General features: G+C 38.1%; 1 protein-coding gene across 1 annotated transcript in view; it reads left to right on the top strand.

Annotated features, from left to right (window-relative positions):
• Positions 1–16,953, top strand: part of LOC136866543 (ras-like GTP-binding protein RhoL) — a 48,853-nt gene that overhangs the window by 16,497 nt on the left and 15,403 nt on the right. Inside the window, exon 3 of the mRNA XM_067143612.2 lies at positions 13,034–13,148. Within this exon, the coding sequence (XP_066999713.2) occupies positions 13,034–13,148 (115 nt within the window). The remainder of the gene's footprint in view (positions 1–13,033; positions 13,149–16,953) is intronic.

Here is a 16,953-nt window from a genome sequence, read left to right as displayed (position 1 = left end):
TGTGATCATGAACGAAAGTGTAACTGATGCCATCACCACTCTATCCAATCTTAATCACATTCACCCACATATCAAGTTTACACTAGAATCAGAAAACGAAAACTAAATTATTTAGATCTAACGATCATCAGACAACATGGTTCATTGAGCTATAAGATTTTTAGAAAACCAATGCAAACCGCTAACACAATCCATCAAGATTCCATACACCCACATGCCCATAAATGTATAGCATACCATAGTATGGTACACCATGCTTTTAGCATCCCACTGTCTAAAAAAGAACTTAAAAACGAATTAAACACCATTCGCAGTGTAGCTAAATTTAATGGCTACAACAGCTCCTTTATAGAGAAAATCATTAATAAACATCAACCTTCAACCACCTTAACAAAAGAAAAAACTCATAACACTTTTTTATCTACTTTTACGTTTAATAATAAACAAGTCTACCAAATCACAAACATATTTAAAAAGCATGACGTCAAAATGGCCTTCAAAATTGTAACAGAAACACAGATATTTTACACAATACCAATTCTATTAATCATAGCAATAAGTTCACCAAAGCAGGCGTTTATAGACTCAATTTTAATAATTGTAACGCATCTTATGTGTGTAAAAGAGGTAGGAGCTTCCATACAAGATACTTAGAGCATGTTAATGCCCTGAAATATAGCAGATTTTTGGCCATGGGACAGCACATGGGTTATACTAACTATAAGTTCACTAATTTCAACCAGGACATGAAAATTCTCAAAGTTATACAAAAAGGCCCCCCTGCTCAATATTATGGAAAATTGTTTTATCCATCCGGAACAGTTTTTCAATCCTAACTTTTTTATAATAATAATAATGTTATTTGCTTTACGTCCCACTAACTACTCTTTTATGTTTTTCGGAGACGCCGAGGTGCCGGAATTTTGTCCCGCAGGAGTTCTTTCATGTGCCAGTAAATGTACCGACACGAGGCTGACGTATTTGAGCACCTTCAAATACCACCGGACTGAGCCAGGCTCGAACCTGCCAAGTTGGGGTCAGAAGGCCAGCGCCTCAACCGTCTGAGCCACTCGGCCCGGCAATCCTAACTTTAATCTAAATTAAATTTCAGAGAAATATAGCATTTTATTTGACCTTTTAATTCCTATTAGTAATTATGCCTAAGATAAAAAAAGAATTCTTTAAAAAAAAGTGCTTGTTCTACATCTACATTAAAGATTTACTTCTTTGCCTGAGGTCCTAAGTCAACTTGAAGCAAATACAGTAGAGACAATACATGTCACTTCCGGATTTAGCATTGTTAAAATGGGAGACAAGTTGCAAGTGGCGCTCCTAGTGGCTTGACCTAAAAATTCGCGCTAAATTCAAATATCAATGGAAATGTATATACGGAAATGGACAAATAAATTACGTTTAGAAAGAAAATGTTATTAAGATATTAACTTCAAAGTTGCTAAAGCAATTCTGGATAAATGAATGAAGAATTAATTAACAGGTTATTATTTAAAGACTGAAATTAGACATATAATCAAGATGTGAAATGGACTGCTGTGAAAGGGCTTGATCTTTCATTTATGCATTACTTTTTTTAGCTTTAGAATTCCTGCCTGAACGTTCATGGCTAGATTTTTCTTTTTCCTCATTTAAAAGCATTGTATCATCATATTAAAACACTTGTAAACAAAAATATTGGCACATTCCTTACACACATGGTTCAATGAATTTACATTTAAGAGCTGGACAAATTTCTTTTTAACTACTAACAGAAAGAAAATCTATAAATTTAGCCTCAAAAACATTCAAACTTTCCCTATAAGCAATACTTGCCATAATGCCATTACATACGGGTAAAGCATATTTGCATCATCATATTGTTTCAACAAAATATGTACATTTCTTAAATCAGTCATATTTTCTTCAGTGCTTGACAACGCATTATGGCATTCCAAATGGGGTAACTTGGAACACAACCGGCCACACTCATATGCATATATTTTCCTGAATTAAATCAAACCCACAGATCACACCTACAACAATACATCGGTATTGAAGGTTAACTGCTGCACTATACAATAAAATATGTGTATTATATTTTAAGCCAGTTAAAATATGGGTCGAGCAGGTAAGAAGATTATGAAGTACTATAAAAATTTCTTTGTCACTGGAAGAATATATATGCAAACACAAAATTACTTACATTTTCTTGTCATGAGGGAAACGGAAGAAAGGCTGCGCATTCTTCTTTACTTCATAGTTACTGCAGCCAAACGCAGCACATACCTTTCCCCTCATGTTGAGAGAAGATATCAAGGAATAACACATGCTACTATTTAATTATGTCAACTCACTGAAAACGCATAAATAACACCAAAAACTTCACACACAACTACATGTGCTCTTATGACAGAATCAGTAGTTCTCGGGTCAATCTGCTAGAGAGAGTTCTAATAGTTGTCCATCGATATCTTGCTGAGTATCGCGTATTGTCTCTACTGTATTTGCTTAAAGGCAGCATATTGTGACAAGAAGATCATTACCTTAATTTTTGTTATTGTATATATTTTAATATTACAATTATTCATGGTTCATGTTTTTGGGTTACTGTAGTCACATCCTAAGTTCGTGAACCATGGGCAACGGCTGAGTGGCCTAGTAAGTGGTCCTGAGAGTCGGGAAACCAGTTGCTATGGAATGGGAGTGGGCATCTCAGACATATTCTGAGTCATGGCCCTCCTTGTGCTCAGGCGGCTAGGACTATAAAATTCACCGGTGGTCCATAACCCGTTAGAGGAGAGATCCTCACTTAGACTATGTGCAAGTAGGGTAGCATCGTGCTTCATGAATTTACCGAGCTCAGAACATTTTAAGCAAGCCTCGGACCTATGGGAGTAATGGAGTCCCACTCCCATTTGACAGGCGAGGGACTCCTTGGAAACAACTTAGTGAACGAAATGGAATTCGATGGGGAGCTATCAATATTAATGGGGCTTATGGAAGAAAGAAAGTAGAACTGGGTGAGTCAGCAAAGAGGATGCATCTGGATGTGCTAGGAGTAAGTGATATTTGGGTAAGGGGAGATAACGAGGAAGAGAGAGGAGATTATAAAGTGTACTTGACAGGTGTTAGAACGGGAAGGGCAGAGTCTGGGGTAGGGCTCTTTATCAGGAATACCATTGCAGGCAACATAGTTTGTGTTAGGCATGTAAATGAGCGAATGATGTAGGTAGATTTGTCAGTTGGAGGAATCAGGACAAGAATTGTGTCCGTGTATTCACCATGTGAGGGTGCAGATGAGGATGAAGTTGACAAGTTTTATGAAGCATTGAGTGACATCGTGGTCAGGGTCAACAGCAAGGATAGAATAGTGCTAATGGGCGATTTCAATGCGAGAGTTGGAAATAGAACTGAAGGATACGAAAGGGTGATTGGTAAATGTGGGGAAGATATGGAAGCTAATGGGAATTGGAAGCGTTTGCTGGACTTCTGTGCTAGTATGGGTTTAACTGTTACGAATACATTCTTCAAGCATAAGGCTATTCACCGCTACACATGGGAGGCTAGGGGTACCAGATCCATAATAGACTATATCTTAACAGGCTTTGAATTCAGGAAATCTGTTAGGAATGTACGAGTTTTCCGGGGGTTTTTTGATGATACAGACCACTATCTGATCTGTAGTGAACTAAGTATCTCTAAGCCTATGGTAGAGAAAGTGAAATCTGTCTGCAAACGAATAAGGGTAGAAAATCTCCAGGATGAGGAAATTAGACAGAAGTACATGGATATGATTAGTGAGAAGTTTTGAACAGTAGACAGTAAGCAGGTTCAGGATATAGAAAGTGAATGGGTGGCATACAGTGATGCTGTAGTAGAAACAGCAAGGAAATGCCTAGGGACAACTGTGTGTAAAGATGGGAAAAGGCGAACATCTTGGTGGAATGATGAAGTGAGAGCAGCCTGTAAACGTAAAAAAAGGCTTATCAGAAATGGCTCCAAACAAGATTCGAGGCAGACAGGGATTTGTACATAGATGAAAGAAACAGAGCAAAACAAATAGTTGTTGAATCCAAAAAGAAGTCATGGGAAGATTTTGATAATAACCTGGAAAGGCTAGGTCAAGCATCAGGGAAACCTTTCTGGACAGTAATAAAGAATCTGGGCCGATGACCTCGATGTTAGGCCCCTTTAAACAACAAGCAATAAAGAATCTTAGGAAGGGAGGGAAAAAGGAAATGAACAGTATTTTGAGTAATTCAGGTGAACTCATAATAAATCCCAGGGAATCACTGGAGAAGTGGAGGGAATATTTTGAACATCTTCGCAATGTAAAAGGAAATCATCCTGGTGGTGTTGCAAACAGCCAAGCTCATGGGGAGGAGGAAAATGATGTTGATGAAATTATGCTTGAGGAAGTGGAAAGGATGGTAAATAAACTCCATTGTCATAAGGCAGCAGGAATAGATGAAATTAGACCTGAAATGGTGAAGTATAGTGGGAAGGCAGGGATGAAATGGCTTCATAGAATAGTAAAATTAGCGTGGAGTGTTGGTAAGGTACCTTCAGATTGGACAAAAGCAGTAATTGCACCTATCTATAAGCAAGGGAACAGGAAGAGTTGCAACAACTATTGAGGTATCTCATTGATTAGTATACCAGGCAAAGTATCCCTAAGCAGTCTGGCCTATGCTGACGACTTGGTCTTAATGGAAGATTGTGCCGAAAGCCTGCAGTCTAATATCTTGGAACTTGAAAATAGGTGCAGTGAGTAAGGTATGAAAATTAGCCTTTTGAAGACTAAATTGATGTCAGTAGGTAAGAAATTCAACAGAATTGAATGTCAGATTGGTGATACAAAGCTAGAACAGGTCGATAATTTCAAGTGTTTAGGCTGTGTGTTCTCCCAGGATGGTAATATAGTAAGTGAGATTGAATCAAGGTGTAATAAAGCTAATGCAGTGAGCTCGCAGTTGCGATCAGCAGTATTCTGTAAGAAGGAAGTCAGCTCCCAGACGAAACTATCTTTACATCGGTCTGTTTTCAGACCAACTTTGCTTTACGGGAGTGAAAGCTGGGTAGACTCAGGATATCTTATTCATAAGTTAGAAGTAACAGACATGAAAGTAGCAAGAATGATTGCTGGTACAAACAGGTGGGAACAACGGCAAGAGGTTACTCGGAATGAGGAGATAAAGGCTCATTTAGGAATGAACTCGATGGATGAAGCGTTACGCATAAACCAGCTTCGGTGGTAGGGTCATGTGAGGCGAATGGAGGGTAAGAGAAGTAGAGGGAGACCAAGACGACGATGGTTTAGACTCGGTTTCTAAGGATTTAAAGATAAGAGGGGTATAACACTAAATGAAGCCACAGCACTAGTTGCAAATCGAGGATTTTGGCAACGTTCAGTAAATTCTCAGAGGCTTGCAGACTGAACGCTGAAAGGCATAACGGTCTATAACGATAATGTATGTATGTATGTATGTATGTATGTATGTATGTTATAATTATTCCTACAACATTGTCTCGTTTACATATGTTTTAGTTATCACATGATTTGTTTAATTTTTATTTGGCTGAATATAGCCACTAAGGGTCTGAAAGTAGTTCCAAGATTTATTTGACATCATTTACTTGATATATTGTATTGAAAAGGTCAATTTATTCTTATAATTGCACTTCAATATGGAACAGAAATGAAATTTATAGCTTATAATAAAAGGAAATAGTTTTGTTGATGTGGCGAACAACCAAGTTCATGGGGAATATATATTGAATATTTTACCTTGTTCCTTGTTCATTTGCCCATGTACTCATGTGTGTGTTATTGTGAGCTGTGGCCAGAATAGTTTCCTTATTCTTACCAGACATTACGGTCTTCTATCGAACAGGTGCTGTTGTCTGAAGTAGCCATTGTAAACGGTACAGAAACTGATCCCCACGCATAAAAATTAGCATTTATAATTGCCATAAGATTTATTCAGATGTAAATCAGCATTTATTAGGATCTATGCCTGGTAACATTTATAAATTAGACAACAATTGTATTCTATGTAGGTATTATATTCATTAATTTTAGGTTTTCTGTTATATTCTTCTATGTAAATTAATTGTTAGGCTAGTGAGACTTGTGCAATCTGGTTAAGATCAGCATAAACAACTTTGTCCATTAGGAATATATGTACTGTAGATTTCTGAAATCCCAGTGTGTAATCCTGTTCAAGGTCACTATGTGACTGAAAATATTACTTGTAGAAACTATATATAATCAATATATTATGGAGACGTAGTGTTATTCGTTTTCAATTTTATATCAACCAAGAGGTAGTAAGGATTTTTCAAATCTTCCTATTATGTACCATAGGATAGGTGATGCTCAGTGGTCTGTCAACACAGAGTAGTTATTGCAGTGACTTTTGTAAAGGCCATGTGGTGTGGACCTGTGGCATATATATATAAGAGAGAGAGAAAGCTCCTGAGGAGACACTTGGAATTTTGTAAACACGGATATGCAGTTCTTGAATTCTGGCATAATCTGACTCGCGTATATTCTGATTGTGTTACTCTGATATTCCTTCTCATGTTGTACTATTTTCATACTTTTGCATTCGTTGACGCTATATGTTGTTTGGAAAAGTTCATGTCATGCTCCAGCAATGTAACTTTCTTCTGTTTTGTGATGTCAAAGTGAATATCTTCTATGGACGTAATGCTAGTTATGTGGAAGGCAGTCAACACGTGTGACAAGAAGTCAGCATAATTTTGTATTATTCAGAGAAGCCATCAGTAAACAGTGTAATTGTAAAGTTATGCCTGCATAATAAATCAGTATTCCAGAGAAGAGAGTTATGGCGATGGTGACAGGTTTTCAGCATTCCACTTCACATATTTTATTTGAAGATCGTTGGAACAACCACCTGCAAACTTTGTATTATAAAGTAAATATGTGATTGTGGAGAAGCTCGGTATGTTAATATTGTGTTGATTTGCCATAATAGATATTATTTATTATGATTTCCTATAATATTTGTATTTCAGCAGGTACACAGGTATGATCAAGCAGTCTAGGTATCATCACTATGATCCACCCCTGTAGATGTGTGTTTTGTGCTACATTTATTCTGTAACTTTGTTACAATGATGCCCGACTAGTTAACCTTGTTTTATGTAAATAATCCACATTACAGATGGGACTGATAAATTCAGCTAGGTGTAAATATGTTGGGAAGTCGCTATCTTTAAATATAATAATAATAATAATAATAATAATAATAATAATAATAATAATAATAATAATAATAATAATAATAATAATAATAATAATAATAATAATAATAATAATTTTCACAGTAGTTTGTTGTTTTAAGAGTAATTATAAGTGCCCATTTCACCCTGTTCATAAAAGTCTTTCAGCACTGTGGAAAGTCTTTGCAGTTGGAAGTCGCACATCCAGATATCTTTCCTGATACAGACGTAGTGCCTGCAACAAATTCTCTCTTGTTTCTATGTAGATAAGGAATATGTCAACATAATCATCCATGGGAAACATGGCAAATGACTGAAGCAACTTCAACCAACCAATCAATCAATCACTACTGATCTGCATTTAGGGCAATCACCCAGGTGGCAGATTCCCTACCTGTTGTTTTCCTAGCCTTTTCTTAAATGATCGCAAAGAAATTGGAAAATTATTGAACATTTCCCTTGCTAAGTTATTCCAATCCCTAACTCCCCTTCCTATAAACGAATATTTGCCCCAATTTTTCCTCTTGAATTCCAACTTTATATTCATATTGTGATCTTTCCTACTTTTAAAGACACCACTCAAACTTATTCGTCTACTGATGTCCTCCCACGCCATCCCTCCTCTGACAGCTCGGAACATACCATTTAATCGAGCAGCTCGTCTCTTTTCTCCCAAATCTTCCCAGCCCAAACTTTGCAACATTTTTCTAATGCTACTCTTTTGTCGGAAATCATCCAGAACAAATCGAGCTGCTTTTCTTTGGATTTTTTCCAGTTCTTGAATCAAGTAATCCTGGTGAGGGTCCCATACACTGGAACCATACTCTAGTTGGGGTCTTACCAGAGACTTATATGCCCTCTCCTTTACATCCTTACTACAACCCCTAAATACCCTCATAACCATGTGCAGAGATCTGTACCCTTTATTAACAATCATATTTATGTGATTACCCCAATGAAGGTCTTTTCTTATATTAACACCTAGGTACTTACAATGATCCCCAAAAGGAACTTTCACCTCATCAACACAGTAATTAAAACTGAGAAGACTTTTCCTATTTGTGAAACTCACAACCTGACTTTTAACCCCGTTTATCATCATACCATTGTCCGCCTCCGTAGCGTAACGGTTAGTGTTATTAGCTGCCGTCCTCGGGGGCCCGGGTTCGATTCCCGGTACTGCCAGGAATTTAAAAACTGGCAGGAGGGCTGGTATGTGGTTGAAATGGTACGTGCAGCTCACCTCCAATGGGGGTGTGCCTGAAAAGAGCTGCACATCCTCAGGATGAGGACACGAGTTTACTTTTTATCATACCATTGCTCACCGTCCATCTCACAACACTATCGAGGTCACCCTGCAGCCGCTCACACTCTTGTAACTTATTTATTACTCTGTACAGAATAACATCATCTGCAAACAGCCTTATCTCTGATTCCACTTCTTTACACATATCATTGATATATATAAGAAAACATAAAGGTCCAATAATACTGCCTTGAGGAATTCCCCTCTTAATTATTACAGGGTCAGATAAAGCTTCGCCTACTCTAATTCTCTGAGTTCTATTTTCTAGAAATATAGCCACCCATTCAGTCACTCTTTTTTCTAGTCCAATTGCTCTCATTTTTGCCAGTAGTCTTCCGTGATCTACCCTATCAAATGCCTTAGATATGTCAATCGCAATACAGTCCATTTGGCCTCCTGAATCCAGGATATCTGCTATACCTTGCTGAAATCCTACAAGCTGAGCTTCAGTGGAATAACCTTTCTTAAACCCAAACTGCCTTCTGTCAAACCGGTTATTAATTTCGCAAAAATGTCTAATATAATCAGAAAGAATGCTTTCCCAAAGCTTACATAAACAGACCAGTGAGCATATTATCCAAAACTGTCCTTGCATTCCATTCCTGGAGGTTTATAATCTTACTGCTGATGTTGTTAATCTATACTGTTAATAAAAAAGAGATGTGTGCGTTTGTTCTGGATAGGCTCCAAAACTACTGGAGTGAATGAGCCAAAATTTGGGAAGGATATAGCTTGCAACCCTGAGTCAATCAATCACTACTGATCTGTATTCTAACTGTATAGCAGTGCAGTGTGTGCAACCATAATACCAGTGTTTCACTGCTTGCATGTGGCACATTGCATTAAAGCTTAATATTGGTGTAAACATTTTTGCATGAAATAAGATTAATCAATACTGCATTCCATTAACCAGTAGGCTGGTATTTGACCACATCCACTATCCCACAGCTGTGAATGAGACTTGTATTAAGAATGCCTCAGAGTACATTACTCCTCCAGTTCTCTACATCACTGTATCATAGTTTTAAGCATTACTGGTAATTTCATATTTTGCTATACCCAGTCCTTGGCACCACATCTTAACATGGTTACATGATAGACTGACATACAATAAATTACTGAAAGGATGTCATATTTTCTGAATGGCTTATAGTCACATAGTGGGAACACAATTAGTGTTCAGAACAGTTTACAGGGTGTGTTTACAGTGCATCAGTACCATACAGAATTCCAGCAGAGAAATATCAACCTCACGACGATCACACAGATTTGTTGGACTGCAGATCAAATTATTGGTAAGCGCACCTGATTCACCTGGTATATCGTCTAAGCTTTTCTTGGGAAGTGTGGGTACTTATGAACATTTTAATGGCAAGTGTAGTCTATTTCTGCCCTAATCTAAATGGCAAAAGATACTTTACTGAATTTTGTTCCCGGGGTAGGGGGGCATGATTAGCACAGTGGGTTAGCTGGTGGCTTCCCACACGGAAGGCTGAGGTTCAAGTCCCGGTTGATTGAGGGTCAAGATTTTTATCTTAAGAATCACATGGTGTCAGGAAGGGCATCTGGTCTTAAACCCACAGCCAAAATCAAAATGAGCCTGGGTGGCTCCAGTGACCTCATAAATAAGTGGGGTAAGCTGAAGAAAGTTAAAGTACCTAGTTCCCTGGATAGGTTGTAGTCCTTAAAGAGTTAATGTATTCTTCAGGAAAGGACGTATGGACAACCTCCACAATGATGCTTGCTAGACAGTGGGCTTTTTATGATAACCAGCAGAAAGTCTATACAAATAGCAGCTGAATTAAATGTCAGTTCTGTCTCAGTCATTCTGATCCATAACTAGGGCCTATACCTGACCAAATTTAATGGCTCCTGCCAGAGACTAATTAGGAACCAATATTCACATTTGCAACTTAACATCGCAGGTATATCATGAGACAAGGTTGAAAATTTAAGTAGACTATCCAAAGGCAGTGGTATCAACATCATTGCTCCACAAGAAACACATGATCCAGAAGAAACCCACAATAATAGCGGTGTTTCACTGCTTGCATGTAATAAAGTAATTGAGTGCCTCTGGCTTCTCATGAAGGCAGCTATGGTTTGAAACCTAGCCAGTACTTGCAGGATTTGTAAATGAAAATTCATGTCCCTGTGCTTCAGATTCCATGTAAAACTGAAGGTCCTCTGGCAATGATCACAAGATCAACAGTCACTTAAACTACAGACTGTTTGTTAGTAAGAAAGACAACAGAGTAGAAATAATTAATTATTGATCAATCAATCAATACTGATCTGCATTTAGGGCAGTCGCCCAGGTGGCATATTCCCTATCTGTTGCTTTCCTAGCCTTTTCCTAAATGATTTCAAAGAAATTGGAAATTTATTGAACATCTCCCTTGGTAAGTTATTCCAATCCCTAACTCCCCTTCCTATAAATGAATATTTGCCCCAGTTTGTCCTCTTGAATTCCAACTTTATCTTCATATCGTGATCTTTCCTACTTTTATAAACGCCATTCAAACCTATTCGTCTACTAATGTCACTCCACGCCATCTCTCCGCTGACAGCTCGGAACATACCACTTGAAATCTGTAGATAAACAATGACAACTACATACAAGCCCTCAAATTTGCAATGACCAAACCCACCACTGCCTAAACTACTTCACCCAAGCGTTATGTGGGAGACGTGAATAAGTTACTGTACTGAGTAAAGATTTACATTCCAATGATAAGAATTCTTGCATCTGTGTGGGCCTAAAATTTCTATCATCCTATGTTAGACATACCTGCATTACTGGTGGAGTACTTCTGATTGGAATCGCCTGTATACATTCCATCTGTTCATTGATGATTTATGTACTCGACTTATTAGAAATACTAATGCAAGAAAGATTACATGGCCTATTTACATTTAATTCATTATTACAGTCGGTGCCTTCAGTTTCATTATAAATCTTTCATCTTTTCTCAAAGAAGGACAAAATATTTCTTTGATGTGATGTACCACTGGTTATTGAACTCATTATACATCATTTCTCAAACAAAACTCTTAAATGAGAGAGAACAGACAACTGTACACAAACGATGCAATGTCGCCTGCTAGTTTGCTCCAGTATGCACTCACTGGTGAACCAAGATTCCTGACAGGGAAACTGATGTGTAATGCATCTAGTCGCATATGTGTATCAGGCAGTTCAGGTATAACTTGTAGAATTATAACTAATAAACGCTACAAAATATTGCAAAATTTTACAAGTACAAAACATTCATTGTAGAAAGTAAATTTGTTGGTGATTTTCTTTTAAATTCCATCATCCATGTTATTGGAATTGTAGGAGCCCATCTAAATAATTTAAATAATTGAGAGACTGGGGCATGTGGGTGTCCACTTATTTTCACCCCTGATCTATTCCCTCTTCATTCCCTGAATAAAGATATTGATGTTATTGTTGATATTGTAATCATAGTCAGACAGAGGACCTCGAATTTTACATGGAATACAAAGCACAGGACATAACTTATCTTTTCAAAAATCTCACATGCATTGATTAACCGGATTGAAACTGTGGCCATCTTGGCAAGAAACCAGTGAAAATGTCTTTTGTCTCTCTGGTGTTCGATGCTCTCCAAAATCTTTACAATGGACCTTGCTCAATTCTAAGATTTTGAGACTGTAGTTGATCATCTCTGAACAGGCCTGCTTCAATCTTTCTGTTGCTCCAGGGTTCTTATGTTCATGCTAAAAATAGTGGGTTTTTTTTGTTTGTTTTTTTAATCAGGCCAGCTTCTTTTCTTTGTTGCAGTTTCAGTAATATTGGTTGATGTGAGTTATTGGCCCACAGTTCACATAGTTCAGTGGAAGGGCCGCTAACTCAAAAAATGCATATCCACCTTCTGCTTATCTCATGGTTTGATGTTTATCGCTACTCCCCGAGACGGATGGTGGTTCTTCATTTGAGGTCCCATCAGAATTCGAGCAGAGTTCCTCCTCCTTTCTCAACTGGGCTTGGGACTGTCCATGGCAGAGTTAGTGTGTACTGCATTTTTTTTAAAAATGATGGTTATAAGCCACACTTCACTATCTTTCTCACCTCTAATTTCAAAGATGCTAGCTAGTTAGTGTTTTCCTTTACTGTTACACTAGACTGATCAGCTCAGACAGTCCAGTGATCATCTTCTGAACTCAAGTTAGTGGTTTTGATCTCGTGTCAGTTCAGTGGTATTTAAAGGTGTTCAAATATGTCAACCTTATGTCAGTAGATTTACTAGCACAGAAAATAACTCCTGGAAGACAAAATTTTGGCACCTCTGGAAACCATAAAAGTCGGTAGTTGTGCATAAAACCAATAACATAACTTCTTTACTGTTGCATGTTTTTGCAAGACAGTATAAGTAGTCCTGTATGTTTGCATGAGATTTGCAGCATGATTTTGTGGAATTGATATTCAACTTCATAACTTCTAACATACTGATTTTTCAGCATGGAGAGGTATTTTGAAAACATAACTGTTGATGGACAAGACTACCACATGACAATATGGGATACAGTTAGTGGTGCTGACTACGAGAGACTGAGATCGGTGCTGTATGATGGAGTGAGTAAATATTTATAAGAACATTGGTAGTGGATAAATTAAAGCAGAATATATAAGTATAGTCTTTGTCAGATGAGAAGTGTTTTTGTCTCGAGAGGCTACTGACAATTGTCCAACCGAGCAGCTCTCCTGAAAATTTCACTGGTTTGATTATTACTTGGGCCAGGCTGAAATATTTTTACATCATAAATACAACAGCATCAGAAACAGCTTTGTATTTGAGATATGCTATATAGTTTGTAAAAAACTGAAGCTTTGCAACCATTCTCAGGTAAATATGTTCTGAAAATGTATTTAGTTGGAAAGCAGAGACCTATAAGAGAAAGGTTGAAGCAGATACATAAAAGAAATATGCCGTTACATTTTTCCATAATTTTAGTAATAGAATTAGAATTTGTTTTGGTCATCCCTCCACCAAATTGATGTTTAGTTAACGATTTCATTGTGTATATGTTGACTTAGCAAGTATTAACTTTGATTGAATGTTTACAGTTCTTTAATTTATTCAGTTGATTCAAAATAGCTACTATTGTGAGATCCTATACAGTTTAAAATCAAGGTTTTAATTTTATCTGACTGTTGATATTGTGATCATAGTCAATGGACCTCCAATTTTGCATGGAATACAAAGCACAGGACGCAACTTATATTTTCAAAAATCTCGCATGCATTGGCCAGATTGAAACTGTAGCCATCTTGATGAGAAACCAGTGAAAATGTCTCGTGACTATCAACCAATCAACCAACCCCATGGCACTACAGCCCTTGAAGGGCCTTGGCCTACCAAGTGACCGCTGATCAGCCCGAAGGCCTGCAGATTGCGAGATGTCATATGGTCAGCACGACGAATCCTCTCGGCCATTATTCTTGGCTTTCGAGACCGGGGTCGCTATCTCACCATCAGATAGCTCCTCAATTCTAATCACGTAGGCTGAGTGGACCTCGAACCAGCCCTCAGGTCCAGGTAAAAATCCCTGACCTGACCAGGAAACGAACCTGGGGCCTCCGGGTAAGAGGCAGGCACGCTACCCATACACCAACGAGGCCGGCCTCTTGACTATCACATTCCTAAATTGTACAACCAGTTTTCTTACTTAGGATGATTACTTTTATATGTGAACATTGTCTGACAGTGACTGTAAAAAACAATGCTTAATCCCAAATCTGGATACAGAATGATACATTGATTAATGGTAGGGCTTATGGTGTTATCAGTGGCGACTTTAATCAGTCACGGCTCAAAAGTAATTTAATATCACCTGAACTACAACTCAAATGTTTTGGTGGAGACATACATAACTGCATTGCTTTCTGGGAACAATTTAGAAAGTTACAGGGGAATGTTGAGATAGACGAAGAGGGTAACTGCCAGTATCTCTGTCAGGCTAAAATACCTGTATCATCAGCCAGAGAATTGGTGGAAAGTTTTCCACCATAGGCAAAATATTATCAAAATACTGTAGAACAATTAAAATCAAGATTTGCAAGGGACGAAGTCTTGATTGAGATTTATGTTCTTGAACTATTGTAATTGATACTTCAAAAGACTAGTATGGCCAATGATGATAGTCTGCTTTATCTTTTTGATAAACTGGAGACACAGCTAAGGGCACTAGAATCTTTGGGAATTACTAGTAAAACGTATGCTGCAATGCTCTACCCCTTTGTTGAATCACGACTCCCAGATGACATTATGAAAGCATGGGAATTGTATCATACGTCACAAACATGTTAACAAGATAAGCAGTCAAATTATCTAGAAACATTTTTATTGTTTTATGAGACAAGAAGTTGAAAGCAAAAATGTCTCCTTCTTGCACATACTAGTTTTCTAGGTGGTTATGGTGGGCCATTTCCTGTTAACAAAGAGAAACTGGCCACAGCAGCAACCATTTTTTTTTTTTTCAGGCAAAAGGAGTGCAAGGGCATGTATGTGGTGTGACGAAAGGACCCATGTTTCTCAAGATTGTTTGAAAGCCAGGGATTTTACTACAGAGCAGAATTATCAAGTTTCGAAGAAAAAAGCTGCATGTTTCCATTGTCTTAAAGTAGGTCATGCAACCAAGAAATGCAAAGCTGTGATCAAGTCTTTAATTTGTCGAAAGGGACATCACACCCTCATGTGCAGAGGTTTGACAGGTGCCGTCCAATCTGGTGTGCCAACAAGAAAAGCCCACTTGGAAAAGGAAATGAGCCAGGTAAAACAGAGAACCTATTGTCCCGTCAAAGGGGTCAGACCCTCTTGCAAACTTTGGTAGTGAAAATAGTAGCAGGCAAGATTACAAAGTTGGCAAGAGTGTTACTAGATCTAGGTTTTCTGAAAGGTCATACATCACCAAGGACAGCGTTTGCAAAGTAGGGCTGAAAAAAAGATTGGGGAAGAGACATTGAATCATAACTTGTTTGTTGCATTAGAAACAGATAACCTGTTGCATGGTATTTGTGAGGTAACCCTTAAAAGTTTACATGAAAAATTCAACTGTACCCCTACTTACAATTAAAATTGAAATAATTGACAATCAACAGTATTACACTGGGTTGGACAGTCATGGAGCAGGGTAGGTATATCAACAATTGTAACAAGGGTTGATATTGCTGGTCTGTGGCATATGGAAGTCAAGTGACCCTGCAGATGTTAAAGCCTAAGAAGACTTGGAAGCACAACTAGGCAACAACTACGATTTAGCTGAGAAAAGACTTCCGACTGTCAGAAAAAACTGAAAACCATTGGCAAGTTGTACAAATATGACAAAGTCTTTTGAGAATGGCTTCGAGGCAGTTTACTAGAAATTATACCTTCCGCCAACAGGTGTGACGGCCACTACCTCCCTCACCAGCCAGTGATAAAGTAGTCTAGCGTGACCACAAAGATTAGGCCCGTATTTGATGCCCCAGCCCAGGATAAGAGAAGTAACTCTCTCAACAGCTGTTTAGAAATAGGACCTAATTTTGTTGAGCTGATACCCAAGCTCTTGATGCAGTACACGTAACATGCAATTGGGGTGATAGCTGGCATCAAAAAGGTGTTCCTACAAATCAAGTTTGCTCAGGGTGATAGAGACTATATGAAATTCCTTTGGTGGAAGAACTATCACAAAAAGGAGCTGGTAACTTTCAGACACTACAGGGTGATATGATACTTGGAGTCTCATCTAACCCGTTGTTACTAGGGGCTACGATGGCACATCATTTAAGAGTTGCACCAGAGGAGATAAGAGGTACTGCTGAAGTTGTGGCAAACTCATTTTACATGGACAGTTGTGTTGCTAGTGTGGACATTGAGGAAGAATTTCCGAAATTTGTGAAGGAAGCTATAGCATGGATGTCTTGAGTGCAACTTGAACTTCATGAATGGATCAGTAGTCACAACTACAAAGGCAAAGACAGGGTCGTTTTGGTCTTAGGACTTTTATGGGATGTCACCATGGATGAGCTTTTATGTGAAGTCAAAACTATAAAGATGGCAATTTGTCCATTTACCAAGAGAAATCTGTTGTCTGTAGCTCAGAGGATTTTTGATCCATTTAGATTTATGTGCCCAGTTACCTTATTTCTAAAGTGAATGCTGCAGGAAACAAGGAAATAAAAAATTGGATGGTTTGAAGAACTTCTAAATTGCATTGCAAGTAAATTCAGAGCTTTATTAGATCAGATTCAATGGTCAGCCAAATGTTGTGTTCCCAGGCAACTGGAATATGGAAGATGTGAGATAACTGGCATGTGCAGCTTGTGTATTCTTATGGGTGAAGAAAGGAGCGAAGATACTGGTCCAATTAGTACAGGCTAAGGTAAGAATACCGTAACA

This window comes from Anabrus simplex, chromosome 1, assembly GCF_040414725.1.
Source record: "Anabrus simplex isolate iqAnaSimp1 chromosome 1, ASM4041472v1, whole genome shotgun sequence".
Classification (NCBI taxonomy): Eukaryota; Metazoa; Arthropoda; class Insecta; order Orthoptera; family Tettigoniidae; genus Anabrus; species Anabrus simplex.
This window is presented reverse-complemented; position numbering and strand designations above follow the sequence as displayed.